At 43.7% G+C, this 22,271-nt stretch overlaps 2 protein-coding genes across 2 annotated transcripts; one reads left to right on the forward strand and one right to left on the reverse strand.

The window, feature by feature from the left end:
• Positions 1-2,923: 2,923 nt before the first annotated feature.
• LOC127340124 (uncharacterized) lies at positions 2,924-3,850 on the forward strand. The gene has a single exon (XM_051365901.1). The coding sequence runs from the start codon at positions 2,924-2,926 to the stop codon at positions 3,848-3,850; it is 927 nt and encodes a 308-aa protein (XP_051221861.1).
• Positions 3,851-5,439: 1,589 nt separating this feature from the next.
• On the reverse strand, positions 5,440-9,945 carry LOC127344812 (protein PIN-LIKES 6). Its single transcript, XM_051371147.2, has 12 exons — positions 9,692-9,945; positions 8,796-9,042; positions 8,536-8,615; positions 7,773-7,897; positions 7,563-7,684; positions 7,194-7,421; positions 7,017-7,091; positions 6,822-6,922; positions 6,639-6,691; positions 6,319-6,513; positions 6,031-6,152; positions 5,440-5,918 (listed from the first exon to the last, which is right to left on the reverse strand). The coding sequence occupies exons 2-11, from the start codon at positions 8,991-8,993 to the stop codon at positions 6,031-6,033; spliced, it is 1,299 nt and encodes a 432-aa protein (XP_051227107.1). The 5' UTR covers positions 8,994-9,042; positions 9,692-9,945; the 3' UTR covers positions 5,440-5,918.
• Between the last annotated feature and the right edge of the window lie 12,326 nt (positions 9,946-22,271).

A 22,271-nucleotide genomic window follows, 5' to 3' on the forward strand; every position in this document is an offset into this window, starting at 1 on the left:
TAATTTGGTCTTGAATACCCATGCAAAGTTTCGGTACAAATTACGTAGTATTTTGAGCACAGGGAAAACACAAATTTGTGGCTGTATAGGGACATATATTTGTCAGAAATTTCTCTTTTTTGTATAGCTTATAATACAATATATTTTCTCCAAAAAAATTACCATACCTTTAGAATGTTTATATGTATGTGCGTATTTAATTTCATTTTTTTTTGGAATTCGATAAATATGATTTTCAAAACTAGTGCTCATGTCCGAAAGACACTTTTCAGGCAAACTGAGTTTTGATAGTATTCTCTCCGTCCATGAAAGGATGTTGGAGGTTTGTCTAAATTCAGATATATCTATACACTAAAGAGTATCTAGATACATTTAAATTTAGACAAATTTGCGACGTATTTTATGGACAGGCAGTATTTATTTTCCCTCCTTCTTGACGTCTTGTATTGTTACCCAGTATACGTTGTATTGTTTTTTTTTTTTTTTTGAGTGTTCACCGGGGAGAGCAAAGCTCTCACCTGAATATATTTCTCATTTTTTTGTCCACAAGGACAGGGGTGAAAGACCCCAGGTTTTGGGCAGCAGATTTACATGGGGAGGGGAGACCAATCCAACGCAAGGGGATGGCCTCAGGAAAGGTTGTATTGTTACCCAGTAATCGTTGGTACATGTAGGGATCCTCAGTGAAAAAGGCGCTACAGCAATCTTATATGCCTTGGGTGGTAGAGGTCATTCAGATTGCCGAATTCTCAGCCGAAAGATGAGCATTGTTTGCACCAAACCTGAGGGTTAGGTCTCTGTTTATACTCCTGGAACTTGGCTTATTTATCAGCAAATCGTTTCTATTTTGGGTTCCACGGCTGATTTTTTTGGCCTGGCAGTAATTTTGAGAAAGTAGCGGCATGGTAGTATACTAGTATCGAACAGCGTATCTTTTCAGTGTGTTTCACGCCGTATCTGCGCAGGCTTTTTTTATACGCGTGAACTGGATGGTGTCGGCCATTACACGCATTGCTGCATTGGGCCTTGGAGATCAGAGTTGACCAACTGAATCTGTGTCAGGGCACGGGCACCCTTACCTTTGTTTTGACTTGCTTGTGCTCATCACTCGTCAGCACCGTGTGTTCGTGCCATCGTGAGACTACCCACAATGAAAGTATTATAGGTAGTATCATGCATTTCATGCATGCAAAATGCTGATGTGGCAGTGCAATTAAGGATGAGAGAGAGGATAGTAGTATCATAGGTAGATACCGTATCATAACACATACTACTAGAAAAATTTAATGTCAAGTAAATCTTGTACATATATTTGCATTGAGATTCTACAAATCAATTAATATAAGAAAACTATGATACAAGTATATGATACCATGCATTGTGGAGATAGTAACATGTAGTAGTATCATACGCATGATACCTCTATATGATACTATGCATTGTGACTAGTCTGATGTAGGCATGTAGCCGCCTCTTGCGTGATTACTTGACATTAGTTTGTACTAATACAGTAATCTTCTTATTATATTCGGTTCAACTTGGCGAGTGCTCCATTTCATCTTTTATCAATGTATTTTTTATTGTTGAGGCAAAATTGATTCTTGAACATAAGGTCATATAATGAACTAGGGAGAATACCGGACATCCCGAGATGAAAACGATAAAACGGATCCTTATGGAAAATTATTGCACAAAATAAACTCCGGCCGAAACTATATCATAAAACCAACCATTTTAAGTAGCCTATGCGACATAGTGATGTGCACAACAGGCGTTACATATTTACCAGTGTGGTACGTCCCGGCGCAACGCTCGATAGGATAGCCCCGTAAACAAGAGGGCTACCCATGTAGCTTAGCGTCGTAGACAAGGGAGCGACAAGGGAGAGCTGTCCTCTCGATTTTGCATAAGGTCGAGGCAATCCACCCCTCACGTACCCTTTGTTATTTCATGAAGAGGGTAGCCAAGGGGGTGATGGCGCGATCTTCTAACTTCATTATACATCATGTGACACAACACATCCTTGCTCATAATTTTTTGTTGCCTACTCGCGTACTAGACTACTAGTACCACGCCGTGTGTCTACGTACATGTTCTGCACGTGCACAAGAAAGTCGCGTCGTGTCATGTTAGGTGAATCTTCAAGCTAGAATACTTGCAAGTTGCAAAGTGCGCGCACGGCGCACCAGAAAGCTCAGTCAACCACCCAAGTGAAATTAACTGTGGTACCTAGCTGATAATTCCGGGCGTCCTGCAAGCTGCATCCACTCCGAGGGGATCTCGAACCGTGCCTGCCAGCGATGTCGTCGTGGACGCCGGTGAGGTTGTACAGTCGTGCTCTAACCTGCACGGCACCGTTGTGGTTTGCCACATGAAAAAATGAGTAGGAGGAGCGCCAAATTGATCGACGTCGGCAAAATCGCAGAGCTGCTTACTTCTCGAAGAGGGCCTGCATCTTCTTGAGCACGTTGGCGCAGGGCCAACGAGCGTCGTCGAGGAACGAGAACACCTCCCCAACGGCGGAGCTATGTTGTGTGAGTTGTGACTATGTATTAGTTAGACAAAGTTGGCCCAAATACAACATTCTAGCCCCCCAGGCCCAGACATTCTGGCCCCCCCAGGTCCGAGGCACAACACCAGGACGACTGGACGAGAGCATCTCGCTCGCGGTGGCCGACAGGCGACAGGCACATCGCCGCCGCCGCGACGCCGCCCCTCCCCTGCTCGGTCCCTGCCTCCCCAGTCCCCACATCGCCGTCGCCCGCTAGCACGTTTGATAGAAAGTGGAAGAGTTGAAACCGGTCAAGGGGAAAACCAAATCAGATCACTTAAACGGCCTGGGGACACTAGGTGGGGTTCTCACTATGGTTCAGTTCTCTGCCTTATGAAATTATTCAATGCAGTAAATGTTATGATACAAGATATGGCTGCTGATGGATCAATTGCTGGAACAACACGTGCTAATGCTGACACTTCTTTCAGCTATTTATCCTCTTTTGAGTTTGTCTTTGTATTATGTATGATGAAGGAGATACTAGAGATAACTGAAGGACTTGGCCAAGCTTTACAACTAAGATCACAAGACATTGTAAATGATGTTCGTCTAGTATCTGCTACAAAAGAGTGTCTTCTTCAGTTGAGATCAGATGATGGTTGGGAACAATTCTTCTTCACAGTTGTTGATTTTTGTGTAGAGCATGGCACCACGATTCCGGACATGGGGGAAACTTATATCATGCGTGGAGGTCGAGCACGGCATCAACCTGATCATTTCACTAAGGAGCAATATTTTCGAGTGGAGATATTCCGTGCAACTATTGATTGCCAGCTACATGAATTGGATCGCAGGTTCAGTGAGAAGATAATGGATCTTCTATCCACCAGTGCCACTCTAATTCCTAGAAACAGATTTAAGTCTTTTAAAGGCAGTGATATATGTGAGTTAGTAAAGAAGTACTACCCCGCAGATTTTACTCAACAAGACCGCTATGGATTAGAACAGCAACTGAAACCCTTTGTTATTGATGCTTCTAATGATGAAGAGTTGAAAAATATCTCAACCTTGACAAACCTTTGCCATTGCCTTGTTGAGACGGGAAGAGATGCTATCTACAATCTGATTGTCAGATTACTCCGTCTACTTGTAACTCTTCCAGTTTCTACAGCAAGCGCAGAACGTGCATTTTCAAGTTTGAAGATCATCAAGACAAGGCTGCGTAATAAAATAGGAGATGTGAATCTTGCTAATAATTTGGTAGTTCACATAGAGCGTGAAATTGCTGAGAAGTATGATTTTGAGTCTGTTTTAACAGAATTTAAGAGGAAGGGTGATCGGAAAGCTGATCTTTAGTGCCTCCATGGACCATGTGATTTCGTCAAGGCAGACAAGGCCCGGTATGATCAAATAGTAGTGTGGTTACTTCTAGTTCCATTTTGCTGTAGTCTCTAGTATATATATATCAATATGTGATGTCGTCCCATATGTATTTTGCAACCAATGTGGCCAATATCAATATATATTTGTCTCAAATCTGCATATTCAATTTTTTTTCCATTGCTCCAGTTTTTTGTGTTCTTTCGCCCCCCTAGCTTTTTTTTTCAAGCTCCGCCACTGCACCTCCCCATCCTACTTCTTTAGGTCGCGGTTCCCGAACGCCGCCTCCTGGAACGCGTCTGCCTTATGCTCCGGCTCAAAGCCCACATGCAACCCACATCGATTGGTACCTTATTATCCTTGGCCGATCAATCGAATCGAACAAGCGCCCCAGGGTTAATTGAGGTGTACCAAGTGGGAGAGCACGTCGTCGAGCCACTTGACGAAGGTGACCATGTCGTCGAGCCACTTGACGAAGATGACCACGCCCTGGATGCCGGAGAACGCCGTGGCCTGATCAGGTGCCGGATGAAGTCGCACTGCCTCTCCACATCCGATCTGGTATGACACCACACGGTTTCTCCACCATCAGTTTGAGCATCATACGAATAACTATTTCAAAACCTAGGCCTTTCTTCTGAATTTAGTGGGCAACACCCCCACCCTTGGCACTACCCTCTAGAACTTGTCATTTTTTCTCCGTGAAATGACGAAGGATACGTGCGGGCTGGGTTGGCTCAGGCTTAGTAAAAATCGAGAGGGTGGCTCCCTTGTCTACAGCGCTACGCTACATGTGGTAGCTCCCTTGTCTACGGCGCTATTCTATGGAGCGTTGGGTCTGGGTGTGCCACACTGACAAGCATGTAGCGTTATTATGCACGACGCTATATCGAAGAGGGTGGTGTCCCAGAGAAAGATGCTAAGGGCACCTTTGATTCATAGGAATTTTATAGGAATTGTGTAGGATTTGAATTCTTTCCTACACATGTTGTTTGATTTATACGAATAAATCCTATAGAAATCTTGTAGTGTAAATTCTATAGGAAAAAAATATGAGATCATACCTCATGAAAAATTTCCTTTGCTACAACCAAACACATTTCATCTTTCCATAGGATTTAAGTAGCCATGATATTTCAATCTTACACTTTTTCTATTCCTACGATTTTCCTATTCTATAAATCAAAGGAGCCCTAAGATTTGTGAAATAGTTTTAGGCAAAATTCATTTTGAGCAACAGTTTGCTAGGACCAGTTCTGTCGAAATCGACACATCCCTAGGTGCGATGCTGACCAGAGATCCAAAAGTACTCCTATCATCGAAATCGAAATTATTGGCTCAGATCTCTAGGACCGCAGATCTATGTATAAGCACATGGAGAGATCACACACGACAATGCACCTCATAACTTCTCTACGATGTGTTGCTGTCAGTTTGGCGACACCGGCAACATGTCAGCCTTGCCATCGCTGGCATGAGGTTGTACATTATCGCCTTGATAATCAGATCCATGTATCGATAGATACGTCCTGCGCCACGGGTTTTTTCATGGAGAAGAAATGAAATATTCAGGGTAACATACAAAATATTTCCATGATATTTCAATGATACACATCCTGCGTCATAGGTTGCATCCGATGTTCTTTTGACTGCTATCTTTCATTTTTGAACTCAAGCAGCAAGCAATACCACTGAATGAAGATCATGGGGTGCTACATAGTATCTGAAATACAGAAGAAATATAGGTGGTGATAACAAAGGCACCGAACCCGGTCTAAAAGGTTCAGGGTAACCTGATGATATAAGCAGGGCACAAGCTGCTGCTGTTCTCATCGACCACTGCTAGGAGCAGCGAGACGGGGCCAAAACTAACATAGCAGTAGCATGTATGCAAGCAGGCACGAGAAACCATCTGTACCGATACAACTCGTACCTTCGGAGCTGCCACCACGATTTAGTAGCTTTTGTACAAGTCATGACAATTCTTCAAGATGTTTTGACGGTAGCTAGTATTAGCAGATTATTGTCGTTCAGTACACGGTATCTGTAAATCAAATGAGAGTAATATTAGCGTCAACAAATCGCTGTTAATCTACTAATGCTGCAGACAGTGAGCACAAGAAGGAAAATAATTGGCACACAAGGGAGCGGCATACTTAGAAGAGCAATGTCAAATAGAAAATAATCCAGCCTGCCATGGAGAATATAGCAAAAATGTGCACCCAGAACAAGATCGCGGCTGATTCTTTTCCACACCCTCTAAGGTTTGCAACAGCACCTGCAAGAAAAAACACACTTATTATCAGATTCCATAATGTGGTTTGCTAACATGCAGCACATGGTGCCCCACAACCACTGTTTACAGATCTCAACAAACAAATGTTATCAGATGAATCTTTAAACATGAGCACATGGTGGTAAGTGATAAGCTTATTTTCTCATACCTGACAACACTGATGTGGGCATCGAATGCTGCAGTAGTAGGACAAACTTGAACATTTTGTCATCTTTGGGAATGAAACCGAGTTTATCAACTAGCATGACGATGCCAACCCCAGCCATTGGAACCAAGATCAACCGCGCAAAGATAATAGCAACGGTGGTTCGCATACCGAGTCTTTGACTTCCTTCGCCAGGACCTGATGAATAAACAGGGGATAGTGTTCAAATCTGGAGAAATCATCTTAACACCACAAACAATGGAGGGATTATTATACTGATACGCTACATTTTTGCAACCGTTTGAAAGGAAATAGATGCTTACCATCAACAAGATTACCCCCCACAGCAAGCAAAATGCAAGGGATCATGGCTTCCCTGGAAATGTGATAGAATTAGACAGTAGCAGTCATCATGCCTAATTTTCAGTTCTGTTACTTCTATCACTTTATTGGTACAAGGTCTATGTTTTTTGGAAAGGGAATTTGGGCAGAATAAAGGTAACTACCCAAGAATCAGGCAGCTGTCTGTGAAGAAGAATAGAGGTGCATCATCTGTGAATATCAAATTCTTCAAGACAGGAACAACACCAATGCCAATTGCAAAAACCTGTTCCATAGCATAAGATAGAGTTTTCAAGGCACATAATGCAGATATATTTTTTCTGAATAGTTGTAGTAGAAACATTTGCATCAACACATACGGAGGCTATAATTGGTGGCTGAAGAAGCTGCTTGTCCTTTAGGAATTTCACCACACATCCAACATAGCTCATTATCTGCATCAGTAGAGCACGGTTATTTATTTCCCATTAGAATGTAATTGCTTAAAATTGAAAAAGAAAATGTTAAGTGCATGAATCGCTGCTAGCCTTTCTTACCTTTGATCCTAGAGAAGTATCACCCTTTTGATTCCCCTCGACAGATAGCAAAGGCTCATCCTCAGGTAGAGTACCAGTACGAGTGCTTATTGGATATTTGCCTACTTCAGGAGTCACATTCTCTCCAGATGCTATAACTGGGAGTTTCACCTCATCACCATCAAAGGTCTCTCCTGGTGGCGGAGAAAGCATCTTGAACACATATGTGTAAACAATAATTGCACCAACCTGTCAAAAATTCATTCAGCAAATGATCACAATGGTTACTCATATTCCTAATCCAAATGTCAAGCTGTTATCTTTGTGTTGTGTGCTAGTCATCTGTCTTAGAGAAAATCAAAAAACACATGAGAAAAGAAAAACACATACCCATTGACCAAAAGAGATATACGCATTTCCATCTTGGCTGCATTTATCAGAGTCACCAAAGGGATTTGATGGATCCCCGCATAGTGCTGCAATAAGAACAAGAGGTATATTTCCGATATTTCCTGTGTCAAAAGATAAGGGGTCATATCAGTAACTGATAGAAGAACAAAAAAATGAAAATGCAAACTTGCTCAAGAAAAAAAGAAGCACCTATCCCGATGTGGATAACAGTAAACTTGAAGTACGGATAAGGAGGTCGGATGATGGACGCCACCACAAAGCCAATCAAAGAACCGGAAACGGCGCCTACAACAATATTTACTGGAATATACCACCTACAAAGTGCAAGAAGGGAGAATGTTAAAAGTAGGAAAAGAAGAACACAATAAAAGCAAAAGTTACCGCCCGAGGCAAAAAGGTAAGTATGCTATCATGGACAAACATGTAAGACAGAATCAGCTAGTTTCAAAGATGTAGCTTGATCAATTCTAACGAGATGGACACTGACGGTAACAAACAATATGGTAATTCAGATAGACTAGATAAATGAATTGGAATAGGTCATGAAGTGATTGTGTTACTTCAGTATATTGTTAGCGAAGAACTTTTACTGAATTAGTTCAAATCCATTCCGACCCTTAAAATTCAACCGGAACCAATTAATCCCCTGAAAAGTCATTCCTTTCGCTCTTGGATGGTAACCGTTTTTGTCTTGTTTTGTAGAAACTTGGAAGTGTGGGAGCAACTTGTTTTTATCCAGGGTTCCTGACTTACATTTTCAGGGTATTCAGCAAGAGTAAATCCCACAATGATAATTTGAGTAAAAATGGATTAATAGTATATCACCCAGTAGCTTGCATGACGAAACCAAAGAAGTATATACATCACAATCAACAGGGCATACTAGCAGAAAACAGAGTTACTAAATAATTTGACGAAGAAAGTAAACATGTACATCGGGAGCAACCCTTACCACAGCAGCAACTTCTCGAGCGTGATGGCGCTACCCAGTTGGGAAAATATAAGGCAAGGAAGCAGAAGCGAGAACACAAGCTGCACCAAAAAGTCAGAGCGTAAGCCGACGACGACGAAAGATCAATAATTCAAGCGAGCACTGTCAGCTGGCTATCGTCCTACGGCAGAGAGCACCCAACCACCATTCTTTGGCTCCGAGTGTGACTGCAGATCAATTAAGCATTTACTGACAAAGGAGAATGAAATAAGAAGGCTCACCCCGTTGAGAAGCTTGCGTCCGTTGGGCTGGAGTATGTTGACGTACTTGGTGGCCATGAGGAACCCCATGAAGCAGACGGTGAAGACCTTGGCGATGGGCAGCACGGCGTACTTGAGCATGGAGAGCACGGAGGTGTTGGTGGAGCCTCCCTGCGCCGCCGTGGCCAGCGCCTCCATGAGCGACCTCCTCTCCATCATGGCTCCTTGCCTGGCTGCGCTCAGAAGCAGGACCCACAGAAGAAGAATTCTGCAATCAAGAAGGCGGCTTTAGGGCTGCCAGATATAGGGGCAGCAGAAGGAAAATCCGAGGACTGCTTTTGACGTTCGGTTGCGCCAGGATTAGCCCAGCTGGAAGGAAAGTACGGAACACGCACGGCCGGCCAGCGTGCCGGATTAACCAAGTGTCGGTACTAACTAACTGCCTTCCAGTACAACACGGCGGGTGATGCGTGCGGGGAAGAGCCTCGAATCGAATTGGGGAAAAACAGCTGGAGGGGGCAGAAGGAAAAGTAGGCTGAACTAGATTCCAAACGAGGCCGACGGCCGCAAATGACGGCACCGGATTCCCGAGCGCGTCGGCGGCTGCCGCCACCGAATTCGGGCGGCCGGGGGATCCGGTTCCGCGAGCGAGGGCGACGTCAGCGTCCAGGCCGGCTCCGCCGGATTCGTCACGCCTCGCCCAACTAACTACTGCTGCTCACGGAAACCGCTCCGCGGGGAGCTCGGAGGTCGGACGCAACTGAGAGAATCCCGAATCAGCCGGCTGCGCAGGTAGTCCAATGCGCGAGACCACGGTCCACGCCGGCGGCCGACCGCCCCGAAAGGTTGCGCCTTCCAATGCCAAATAAAACAAAGAAACGGGATGTAATGATCCGAAGGAGAGCGAGAGAACCAACCGCGAAATCTAGGAGGGGATGCGCTCCTGCAGAAGCCCTCCTGTTCTTGAGGGTTGGAGCTCCGGTTGATGAAGCAGGTAGCGCTCGCTGGAGCAGAGGTGATTAGGAGTGTGGTTATGGCGAGCGGGGTTTCAACGGGGAGGAAGGAGGTTTGGTTTGAGGGGAAGGTGCGAGGGAAAGAGGGATGAATCTGGGTGACGGCTGAGGGAAAAGGACGAGAACGGGGTCGCGTAGGTGTGATGGTCTCTCCTCTCCTGTTCAGATGACACGCTGCTTGTTTATATCCTCTTTTGGATTCCGTAATGGAGGGTCTACGGCACAAGGCGAGCACCGCGAGGAGTGACGCTCCGTACGGCGTGATACGGCGGCCAGGTGGACGCCCGCCCGTCGATTAATGGTTTCTTAAAAAGAACCCTCTCAAAACTATTTCCAAAATTGGCCGTTTCGAGTAACGGTATGTCGCCGCCGCCGCAACACCCCGCCGGTGTGGCAAGGTGGGCCCGACAACTTCCCTTCATAGGGACGGTACCCTTTAGATCGGGTTAAACCGCCCCGGCCACACGAGCACCCCACCTACCTCCCTCACAAGTCAAACCCGCCCACAAACACGGAAGGGGTGGCCTAGGGTGTCCGCGGCTCCGCTCTCTCTCTCTCTTCCCCCTCCCCCACCTTCAAATACTTCTCCAAAATCACCCAGATCTAAAGAATTCGGTGGTGGATTTCACTCTCCATCCCATATCCTTACGTATTCTCCTTCGATCTCCTCAATTTCATCCCCAAAAATTTTCATGTTGGCCCTATTTTGGCTAGCATATGGGGAACCCTATTTCATCCCAAATTTTCCAATTTTTATGGAGAATTTCTATTATATCCTGTCTTTTGGCATTTGTGTGGGGTTGAGAATTTTGTTGGCCTCTAGATTTAGTATTATACATGTGCGACCTAGTTATGCTTAAGGCATGTCGTTATGATTTGGTGTTAATCTTGGCATGTGTAGGTAGATCTTGGTATTGCATATTTCTGATCCATAGCTTGACTAATATACTTATCCTTGATGATGAATCTGGTTGTTGTAATTTTATTTATAGATGGCAAGAATTGTTAGTGTTGCGTGAAGGCGAGAACCGCAAGGACTGATAGTACGTACGGCGTGATACGGTGGTGCTGTCGGCGATGGCCAGGTCGACGCCGTCGGTTAATGGTTTCTCAGGATGAACCCTCCCAAAAATATTTCCAAACTTGGAGACGTTTCGAGTAACGGTGTGTCGCCGTCGCCGCAAAACCCTGCCGGCGTGGCAAGGTGGGGCCCACATTTGCCCTTTAGAGGGATGCTACCCTTTAGATCGGGTTAAACCACGCCAGCCACACCAGCCCCCACCTACATCCCCCACAAGTCAAACCCGACCACGAACACAGAATAGATGGCCTAGGGTGCTGGCGGCTCCGCTCTCTCTCCCGTCCCTCAAATCCTTCTCCAAAATCACGCATATCTAAGGCAATCGCCAGTGGATTTAGCTCTCCATCCTTCTCCTTATGTATTGTAATAACCCAGAACATAGGAACAACGAAGGGTAGATTTAGAAATGGGATGTGCATTTCATCGCAAAACAGGGGAAATTTTCGCGCCTTATTACAACTAAACCTAAGAGGGATCGAGGTTCTCTCTCATTTTGCACTTAGGGTTAGGCAATGTGAGTTAGGGAAATTTCGACATGATCTCTTTTGTATCTTGTTGATTTGGGGAATTGATTTCATTTGACAAGTATTAATACATTTAACAATAAACATTGAACAATATAAAATGGAATTCATAATTTAAACACAACTGATGAATTCAAACAACTTTGAATTTCAAAGTGAATCATAAATACAATGTTTATTCCAGAATATAAATATAACATAAAATCAAAAGCTCATAAACAAAAACTTGGGCTTTATTGATATCACAACACATATTACATTGTCTTTACAACATTCTTGATACAAGAATTGATAAACAATAAACAGAAATGAAAAATGAAGATTACATTGTTGCTCCTAAACTAAAACCTAGACTAAATAACTTGGAGAATATCTTCTGGTCATGTCCATCTTCAAAACCTGCAAAACAAAGAATTAACACTAGCCAGAATATTAGTGTTAGTCACAAAAATTCAGTTTGGACAGTTAGCAAATAACATAATATTCAGTTTGGACAGTGCAAACTGTCACAGCACACTTGTGCTTGTCCAAAACCATGGACAGCACAAGATAAGGGCAGCAGCAGACCAAACCTAAGCACACACCAGGGGCTCAAGTTTCAGCATATGAGAGCACACAGCTCAAGTGTCTTTGGCGACAAAGAACAAAGAAGGCCATGCAACAGCATAGTCACCAAGCAAGCCAGGCTTGTGTGTCAATGCTAGGATAGAAGCAGGGTTCATATAAAAGGGGCACAAACCCTAGAAATCATAACCAGTCGACCAGATAAAAGATTCACCAGGTAAGGGTGAAGCAAGAACAAGCTCAGTTCATCCAGTTCTTGAGCAAGAACAGAACCAACACACACACCCACTCAACCACCAGAAATCATGGTGACCTGAGAAGATCATCCAAGACCTGGAGGTGAAGGGCTGTGACACAAACCCAAGTCTGCATCAACAAAACATTTCTTTCTAGGAGCTGGAACAAGGTATACCTAGTTCCTGGAAAAGATCCAATGGATCTAATCCATCATATGCATGAAATAAGCATGGGATGAGCAGATGCTCATATGGGTAGATCATCACTTGGTTTTCACCAAGGATTACTGCCAGTCAGAAGCCACTAAAATAGAAAGCATCTAGGTACAGATCTTATACACAGAAACTAGCACATATGCACAGAGGCATACACTAGCCAGAATTAATGCATAGATAGCACCAGTAGATGGCAAGGATTAGCAGCTAAGGCTATACAGTAAATCCTAAGCATACAACCATCAGAAACCCTAGATTTCTTCACAGGCAAGCATCTTGGCATTCATAGTTACTATGATCCCCAGATATGCAAGCAAAGATGAGTAGCCAACAAGATCCAACCAACCATGTGAGCAACCAGTCAGTAGCAAGGCTACTGAGGTCACATCACACTTAGCATCAAACAAGAGAAAGCCAAATATATCACATCACTATCCAGAAATGGATTCAGATTCTATTTTGCTTGCTAGATAATCATGAACAGTCAAATCATTTGCAAGCAAGTAACTTAATCATCACTGCATAAGCAGTTCATCATAATTTAAGTAATACAAGCATGAATTTATCACAGATCCATGCTAAGCATGACAAGGCACCTTTGTTAAGCAACACGATTAATCTATAGCCACTAGAACAAGTCTAGATAGCTAAGATAAGCAACAAGACAAGTAAGCAACAAAGACAAAGGTGATGCTTGAGCATCAGTATCACCAGATAAGTAACTCATATAGTCACAGTATTAGACAGTAAGCAATTACTGACAATCAATTGATCAAATGGATCAATTAGAGCAAGCCAAGTTACACAGAGAAGTTAGCCAACAAGCAAGGAATGATCCAAGGGATCATTGGCTTACAGAGATAGCACTGAAGCATATCACAGGCACCTCTGGCACACACACAAGTGTCACAGATGCAACACAAGTACACCTAGACAAGCAAGCATAATATACCAGTAAGCACAAGCAAGTCATAGCATGACATAGATAGCTCTTGAGCAAGCACAGTAGAGCATGGCAAGTGTAGAGCAAGCTAGGAGCAGCAGAGAAGCAAGCACAGCATGAACAGCAAGCAAAGCAGCATGTGCCAGTACCAGTAAATGGTAACTGTGTCATGAGCTTGCAATTAAACAAAGCACAGACAAATTGCATAAGAATAGCATGGCTCTGTGTGATCACAGGATCACCAGAGAGCAGCAGAATGTAAGGAGGAAGAAGAACAGTAACAAGGGGAGGCGCACAGAGGAGAGATAGAGACGCAACACTTACTTGCGCCTGGAAGCAGAGGCTAGGGCATGGCGAGGCAGTGCTCGCGCGGCCCTAACAGCTGCAAGTCCAGGGTAGGCGCCGACGTTACGCCGGCGAACCCAGACACGAACCAGCACCACCGTAGCAAAGACTCGAGGCGACGGCACGAGTATCGCAGCACCCGCGCCAGGTCAACCCCAGGCACGTACCATCGTCGGCGAGGACGAGATCTCACCGGAGTTCGTCGAGGCGATTCTCCCCGAGATCCAGATCGGAGGCGATTCGCCAGGAGAAGAAGAGGAGGGGAAAACTGCGCGGACAGATCGATAGATCTGCTCGCGGCGGTTCAGGTTCGGTAGGTGGCTACGGCGGAGGAGCCCGGCGATGGCCGGAGCAGGGCGGCGGCCATGGCGGCGACGCCATCGCCACGGGAGTCGCCAAAGGTTAGGGTTAGGTCGAGTGAGTGAGAGGGCCGAGTGAGAGTGAGTGAGGTGGGCCGCTTCGGCGCCACCGAACCCAAAAGGGGGCCAGCCTTATTGGGCCGTCCCTGGGTTTAAGTTATTGGGCTGGGCCCAATATGAGTCCAGAGGGTATTTTGGTCTTTTTACATTTAATAAAAGACCAAAACTTTACCAAATTTTAATAAATCATAAACAACTCTAAAAATCCAATAAAAATTGGATTTATGAATGAAAAATAAATCTTAACCAGAATAAAATATGAAATGGAATTTATGAAACAAATTCAAAATTATGAATTTTCAGGATTTAAATAATAACTTGGAATTTAAAATTATTATTTCCTTGTAATAAAAATTCAAGGAAAATTCTCAAATAAGTTCAAATACTTATTTTCAAACATTTCAAAATGAAATTCTACTAATCCAAGTCATTTCGTTTGAAAAAGGGTATTTTTCTCAGAAAAATACTATATTCCCTTTTATTCCAAAAACTATAGAGGTAACTCTATAATTTTCATCTATTTTTGGAATGATTAAGGTAATCATCAAGTAAAATAATTTTACTTTGAATTGTTGTACTTTGTGTGAATTACAATGATTAATACTTTTAAATCAATTGTAAATTTCCGTCAAAGATATAAATCTTAAATACAACCCTAAATTGTAATAACTCATTAGGGTAAAGGGATTCAACATAAAATAATCCATCCATGATTGCATTATTTGGATTTTATAACATTGTCCTTACCGGACAATGATGCTTCTTAGTAACCCGAGGTCCAGGTTCCATCAATCGCATTGAACCGCACTATCTCGCAGTCCACGTGCAAGTTCACCCTTGCTCATGTCAACTTGATTATTTTCTACTACTTTAATGCAAAGCTATATACTTATCATTCCTGCATCGCAAATGAAATGTTATTTTCCAACTATGAATATGACTATGTGGCTGGCAATGGAACCATGGTATGTGTTGATATGGTGGAGGTTCCATTGCAATGGGTTATATCACCCTAGGATTAAATTACCAATGCCGTCCCGTGTTTCTAGCGCCGTACCAAGCGCGTTGACCATGAGTGCTATAATGGGTCTGGGGAAGCCTTTCGTATCGTTTCCCGTCTGGCCGCCAACGGTTTGGTAGAGCCGGCGGGGTGGCCGGAGGCACCGCCGTAGGTTGGGATAGCCTTTTAAATCCCCATCCATTAGTGATGATGGCTCTACGATCTATGAAGGATTGTCCAAAGTACACCATGAGTAAAGCCGTATTATCGGGGAAGTCTACCGGAGGTGTGCGGGTGGACAAAAGGGTGGGTTTGCGGTCGCGGAGAAGGCGGTGTGGGCTTGGATCTTTATACCTGGCCTCACACCAAAGGAAGTGTGAACGGGGCAAGTCCTCGCGGATGGCAAAAAGGGTGAGATCTCTTGTGGGAAAAGTAACGCACCTCTGCAGAGTGTATCAAATTGTGGCTGTCACTCCTTGTTCCGGGAAGGAACTGCGAACGCGGCAGAAAGGAACTCCACGAAGTTCTGGTCAACCTGTGAAGACTGACGGGCATAGTTTTCATAATAAAAGCAACCTTTTGAAGAAATGATTTCAAAAACATGCATTGACCTGCGATTTCCTGATCAATGGTCGTAGCTAGTGCATCAAACACCTTTTACTCTTTTAGAACTTGCTGAGTACCTCCGTACTCACTTTCTTTCGACACCCTTGCTAGACTGTGATCCGGAAGTGGAGGCTATCAACGATGGAGCACCAGAAGGAAGCTACGAGCTGGTCTACGAAGAACCTGATCTTACCGGCGGAGTGGAAGGCGTAGACTATGGAATAGTCTACGGACCAGATGACACGGAGGTGGAGGAGTAGTGACATACCTTAGCATCATAGAGCCGGGCAGCGTAGAACTTATCTAAATAAGTTGTTGAGCTCTTTATATTGGTTATGAGTTGTAATCGTACTTAAGTAGTATCTTAGGGTGTTCTCATAGGACCTGTGAGAATACCAACTTGTTAAGACAATGTTTGTAATAAAGTATGGAGTGTTATGACCTGCAATGTTTCTGTTGTACCACTCTGAGGGATATGGCGAATTGTGAAGAAGTCCCTTCGCAAAGATCATATCAACGACTTGTATACTACAACATGCGGTGGTATCTTTGGGTCACCGCAGCTGGTATCAGAGCAAATGTTGCGACCTTAGGTTGGAAAAACCTAGTATAGGGAAGAAACCTGTAGGAGTCTAGTAGAAATAGTAAAGGATTCTCTAGAAATATGGTGATTATTCACTTGAGAATAGCAAAACCATATATTTTAGTGCGATAATTCTTTATTATAGCTACTATGATGCATTATCACTACTAATATTCTGCTTTTGTATACAGCCATAATGGCGAACACTTTTCCTAAGAGGACTTTGAGGAAGGTTGAGGGTTGGCTCGGTGATTATGATGGACCAATAACAGCTCTCCCGTGTGGGATGCTGAAGGAACTTCATTGTGATCCACGGATACCTGTTATCAAGTATACTTACTATGATGGGGAAAACCTGGCCAAGTGCAGAGTATCGGTCCAACTACCGGAAAAACTGCTGATGAGTCGTATAATGCCATACGGAGAAGCCAAAACTATCACCACAGCCTACCATATGGGCCTATTCAAGGCAATCCTTGAGATAAGGCAGCATAAGTCAGTAGAACTGCTATGTTCAGAGTTTTCTCATATACCTCATGCCGAGGAAGATGAGGATCCCACTCTGAATCATTTGGTGTTAGCACACAGAAGTCCTGAAGCTGCAGCACAGCACATGGATAGCTGTAAGTCTTTATTAACCACGATGTATCTTTTACACATGAAGATGAGAGGTGAGATTGACCACATGCTAGCTGAGTTCATGGACCCTGATAAAGTCCAAACTCGGATGCGAGATTTGAGGGCACAACCACAACATACTACACCTTTCTTTAACCCAGACAGCAATGCAGATTTGAGTGACCAGTGGTCCAAGAGAAATCCACTTACAAGAGATCCACTTACACCTAACTTTGTCCCGCACTATCCACACGTGTCAGCATCATATGATACTGGATATGGGGGAGACCATTCATGGAACATAAACTGCTCGGAGTCACCGATCGAGAACTCGACGGGTTGGCGTTTCGGGGAACCTTTCGGTGATGAGGAGGAGCCAATTCCATGTGATACAGGAGATGAGAGTGATGCGGTTAATCAGAATGTTAACCAAAGGTATGGGCAGAAAGAGAAAGACACCAACTCCATTTCGTTAGATTTGGAGATGGGGTTACCCAAAACATCCCAGTACGTCGTAGGTGAGAGTTCTGGAACCAAGAAAAAGAAGAAGAAGAAGAAGATGAGGGGTCAAGTGAATAGGAATCCTCCATGGATGACTGGAGAAGAGGAGCTGTATTCCACTGGGGATATGTATGAGTCTTTATCTAGTTACTTTGGCATGACAGATCTCTGTCTCGGCACTTCGTCCGATTCAGACTACATACCTACGGGAAGAACCTTCATTCCGGACGGTCTTCGGAGGACAGACCGCTGTACCGGATGGACCCCAGGAATGTATGCGGAGGCGAATGAAGACGATGAGGAGTAGAGCTCCAGGGAAGAATAAAGTAATCTAGGTGGTATTGTAATAGAACGTATTTTAAATTCCCGTTGGCTTGGGCTTTGAGCCAAATAAGTGGTTTATATATACCACATGTAATATAAGCTTGTGAGTGTGTTATGTATTATACGGTGTATATACATAATAAATGTTTGTTTTGGATTTGCTTCTTGATTTTATTGTGTGACTAGTTCTGGGCAATGAGTTGAGCTCAGAAAACATTCGCATGGTGTAATTATGAGTAATCGCTCTTTGTTACAGGACTAGGGGGAAATGGCGTTAGTAGAAACCGAAGAGGCTCGCAGAGAGCGGGAAGCCAGAGAGAAAGAGGAGGCAGATGCAGCAGCTAGAGCAGAGAATGCACCACCACCACCACACCCAATGTTGCACCCAGACTTCCAACAGTATATGAGGTCAATGGAGGAGGATAGGAGGCGTTACCAGGAAAGTCAGAGCAAGAACATGCAGGATTTCTTTACCCATGTCATTAATGATAGGGGTAATGAAGGCAAGGGAGTAACACTATCGGACTTCCAAAATGCAAGACCACTACCATTTACATCAGCTCCGGGAACCAATGGACGCCGAAGATTGGCTCATGGATACGGAACGGAAGTTGAAGACCGTTGGTTGCAACGATGAGGAGAAGATCGGATATACCACTTATTCGTTGTCGGGACCAGCAGCATCATGGTGGGAGAACCTTGTAGCAAGACACCTTCCAGGATAAGGTATTCACCTGGGAGGAGTTCAAGAAGAAGTTTCGGGATGCTCATGTTCCGGACAGCGTGGTGGAGTCGAAGAAGAGGGAGTTTGAAGAACTAAGACAGTAATCGCACCAATCATGCAGTATGTTCGGGATTTCAATAGGTTATCCAGGTATGCACCGGAGGATGTAGATACAGAGGAGAAGAGGAAGAAGCGGTTCATGAAAGGCATGAATCCATACATGAAGATGCAACTGAGGTTGGCACGGACTGCCGAATTCCAAGAACTGATTGACTCGGCAATCACTTTCGAGGATGATTACCGGCAAGTTCAGGAGGACAGGAGGAAGAGGGCTCGTATAGAGCCAAGGAAGTACCCAATCAGTAAACCAATACCTGATCGGAGTTTCAAACCCCGATACCGACCTACTACTGGTAACCAATACAACCGGGGAGGTCAGAGTCAGAACCCAATCAACCAGATCATCTGCAACAATTGTGGTCTAAAGGGTCATTTGCAGAAGGATTGTCAGAAACCCAGAATCATTTGTTATGGTTGTGGGAAGGAAGGACACATCAAGCCAGAGTGTCCAAACAAGTCGTCGTGGAGCGGACAGAGCTCTGGAGGACGAGGTGGAAACAACAACAACAACCGCAACAACAACAACAACAACAACAACAACAACAACAACAACCGCAACTACAACAACAACAGCAATAAGAGGGGAAAGCCTTATGGAAAGCTGAATTGCACATCTTTGGAACAAGCGGAAGAGTCGGATCAAACAGTCTTAGGTACGCTAAGCATTCTTACTCATCCTGGCAAAGTATTATTTGATACTGGAGCAACCACATCATTTCTTGCATTGGAATTTGTGGAAAAATTTGGGCTTAGATGTTCTAAGTTAGAAACCCCTATAACTGTCCTATCCGCGGGGGGAACGATCTTAGTAACCCACGTGAAAGAAGCACAAGTCCTAACCATATGTGACTGTGTGTATTTCGCGGACCTATTCATCATACCCATGAAGGACATATCAGTCATCCTAGGGATGGATTGGTTGACAGAAAATGGAGCGGTGATTAACTGTGGAGACAAAACAGTATCACTTCGCAACTCCATCGGAGGTCGAATAGTGTTCCAAGGAGATAAGTACAGTGAGTTGGAGATCGGATTGGAACTAAATAGTCTGAAGGAAGTGAGAATTGAGGATATTCCTGTAGTGAATGAGTTTAAGGATGTATTTCCTAAGGAACTACCGGGAATGCCACCCGATAGAGAGATAGAATTCACAATCGATCTGATTCCAGGCACAGCACCAATAGCACAACCACCATATAAGATGGGGCCAAAGGAGTTAGTGGAACTGAAAGCTCAGATAGATGAACTGGAACAGAAGGGATTTATTCAAGAAAGTGTGTCACCATGGGGTACACCAGTTATTTTTGTGGATAAAAGAGATGGAGGAAAGAGAATGTGTGGAGATTACAGAAATTTGAACAATGTAACTATCAAGAACAAGTATCCTTTACCTAGAATTCAAGATCTTTTTGATCAAGTTCAAGGAGCAGGAGTCTTCTCGAAGATAGATTTAAGGTCGGGATACCATCAAATCAAGATCAAGAAGGAAGATGTACCAAAAACAGCGTTTGTATCCAGGTATGGACACCATGAATACTTGGTTGTACCATTTGGACTAACAAATGCCCCAGCAATTTTCATGAATTTGATGAACAAGATATTCATGAAGTACTTGGGCAAGTTTGTGATAGTATTCATAGATGATATTCTAATCTATTCCAAAGATAAAGAAGAACATGCCAAGCATTTGAAGATAGTTCTGCAAACTTTGAGGGAACATCAGCTATATGCGAAGTTCAGCAAGTGCAAATTTTGGTTAGATAGTGTTGAATTTCTTGGACATGTCATAACCAAAGAAGGAATAGCGGTGAATCCAAGCAAGGTTCAGTCCGTATTGGAATGGAAATCACCTAAAAATGCTAAGGAGATACGAGGATTTCTTGGTATGGCAGGCTATTATCGGAGATTCATAGAGGGATCTTCGAAGATTGCAGGACCAATGACCAAGCTACTCAAGAAAAATACTCCATTTGTATGGACAGATGAGTGTGAAGCCAGCTTCCAAACACTCAAAGATAAGTTAACCACAGCACCGGTGTTAGCAGTTCCGGAACCTGGAAAGGATTACACGGTGTATTGTGATGCTTCCAAGAATGGACTTGGATGTGTTCTTATGCAAGATCGGAAGGTAATAGCTTATGGATCAAGGCAGTTAAAACCACATGAACACAACTATCCAGTACATGATCTCGAGTTAGCGGCAGTTGTGTATGCTTTGAAGAGTTGGAGACAATTTCTATATGGATCCAAGTGTGAGTTATACACCGATCACAAAAGTTTGAAATATTTCTTCACCCAGAAAGAATTAAACATGAGACAGAAGAGATGGTTAGAGTTGATTAAGGATTACGACCTTAAGATCAACTATACACCAGGCAAAGCTAATGTAGTAGCAGATGCCCTAAGTAGGAAGAGTACTGAGAATCAACCTACGGAATGGGAGATTCCAAAGGAACTTCGGAAAGAGTTAGAAGATGCTCAGATTTTGTTTATTCAAGATGATGCCAAAGGAAGTATAGCAACCATGAGGATTATGGATGAGATGTATTCAGATTTGAAATATGAGATTATCCGAAAGCAAGCGGATGATTTGTTCATCCAAGAGGAAATCAAGAGGATTGGCGAAGGAAGACCATCGGAATTCCATCTAGGGGATTTTGATTCATTATACTTCCAGAAAAGGATCTGTGTACCAGATAATCCAGAAGTGAAGTTAATCATATTAAAAGAAGCACATGAAACCCCTTATTCCATACATCCGGGAAGTACTAAGATGTATATGGATTTGAAGGAGATGTTCTGGTGGAACAACATGAAAAGAGAAATAGCACAATATTTCTCGGAATGTCATACATGTCAACGAGTGAAGGCAGAGCACCAGAGTCCTGCGGGATTACTCAAACCACTAGAGATACCGGAATGGAAATGGGATGAAATAGGAATGGATTTTGTTACTGGTTTACCAATGACTAGTAAGAGGAAGGATATGATATGGGTAATAGTGGACAGACTTACCAAGAGTGCTCATTTCATAGCCATAAACACAAAAGATACTGCAGAAAAGCTTGTGGATATTTATGTGAAGGAAATTGTGAGTAAGCATGGAGTACCAAAGAAGATAGTCTCAGATAGAGGTTCAATTTTCACATCAGCATTCTGGAAACAACTACAAGAATCTTTGGGATCCAAGTTGGATTTCTGACAAAGATACCATCCACAAACCGGAGGACAAACCGAAAGAACCAATCAAATACTTGAGGACATGCTTAGAGCTTGTGCTCTGAACTTTGGAGGCTCATGGGAGGACCATTTACCTTTAGCAGAATTCTCATATAACAATAGTTATCAAAGTAGCATTCAGATGGCACCGTACGAAGCATTGTACGGAAGGAAGTGTAGATCACCAATTTGTTGGTTTGAAACCGGAGAAAACAAGGAGTTTACACCGGACTACATCAAGGAGAGACAAGACGTCATCGAGGTGATCCGGGATAGACTCAAAATAGCTCAGAGTCGTCAGAAGAGTTACGCTGACTTAAAGAGAAGAGATTGGGAACCGAAAGTGGGAGACATGGTTTATCTGAAGGTTAGCCCAATGAAAGGACTTAAGAGGTTCGGAGTAAAAGGAAAATTAAGCCCTCGATATATAGGACCATTTAAGATAATCAGTCAGAATCGAG

The sequence above is a fragment of the Lolium perenne genome, chromosome 3 (assembly GCF_019359855.2).
Source record: "Lolium perenne isolate Kyuss_39 chromosome 3, Kyuss_2.0, whole genome shotgun sequence".
Taxonomy (NCBI): domain Eukaryota; kingdom Viridiplantae; phylum Streptophyta; class Magnoliopsida; order Poales; family Poaceae; genus Lolium; species Lolium perenne.

Bases quoted from the DNA above. Each gene is read 5' to 3' on its own strand.
- LOC127344812 (XM_051371147.2), bottom strand. From the start codon at position 8,993: ATGATGGAGAGGAGGTCGCTCATGGAGGCGCTGGCCACGGCGGCGCAG. The intron at 7,898-8,535 runs GTAAGGGTTGCT...TGCACTTTGTAG, and splicing joins CTCGAGAAGTTGCTGCTGTG to GTGGTATATTCCAGTAAATA. The intron at 7,092-7,193 runs GTAAGAAAGGCT...CTACTGATGCAG, and splicing joins ATACTTCTCTAGGATCAAAG to ATAATGAGCTATGTTGGATG.
- LOC127340124 (XM_051365901.1), top strand. From the start codon at position 2,924: ATGGCTGCTGATGGATCAATTGCTGGAACAACACGTGCTAATGCTGAC.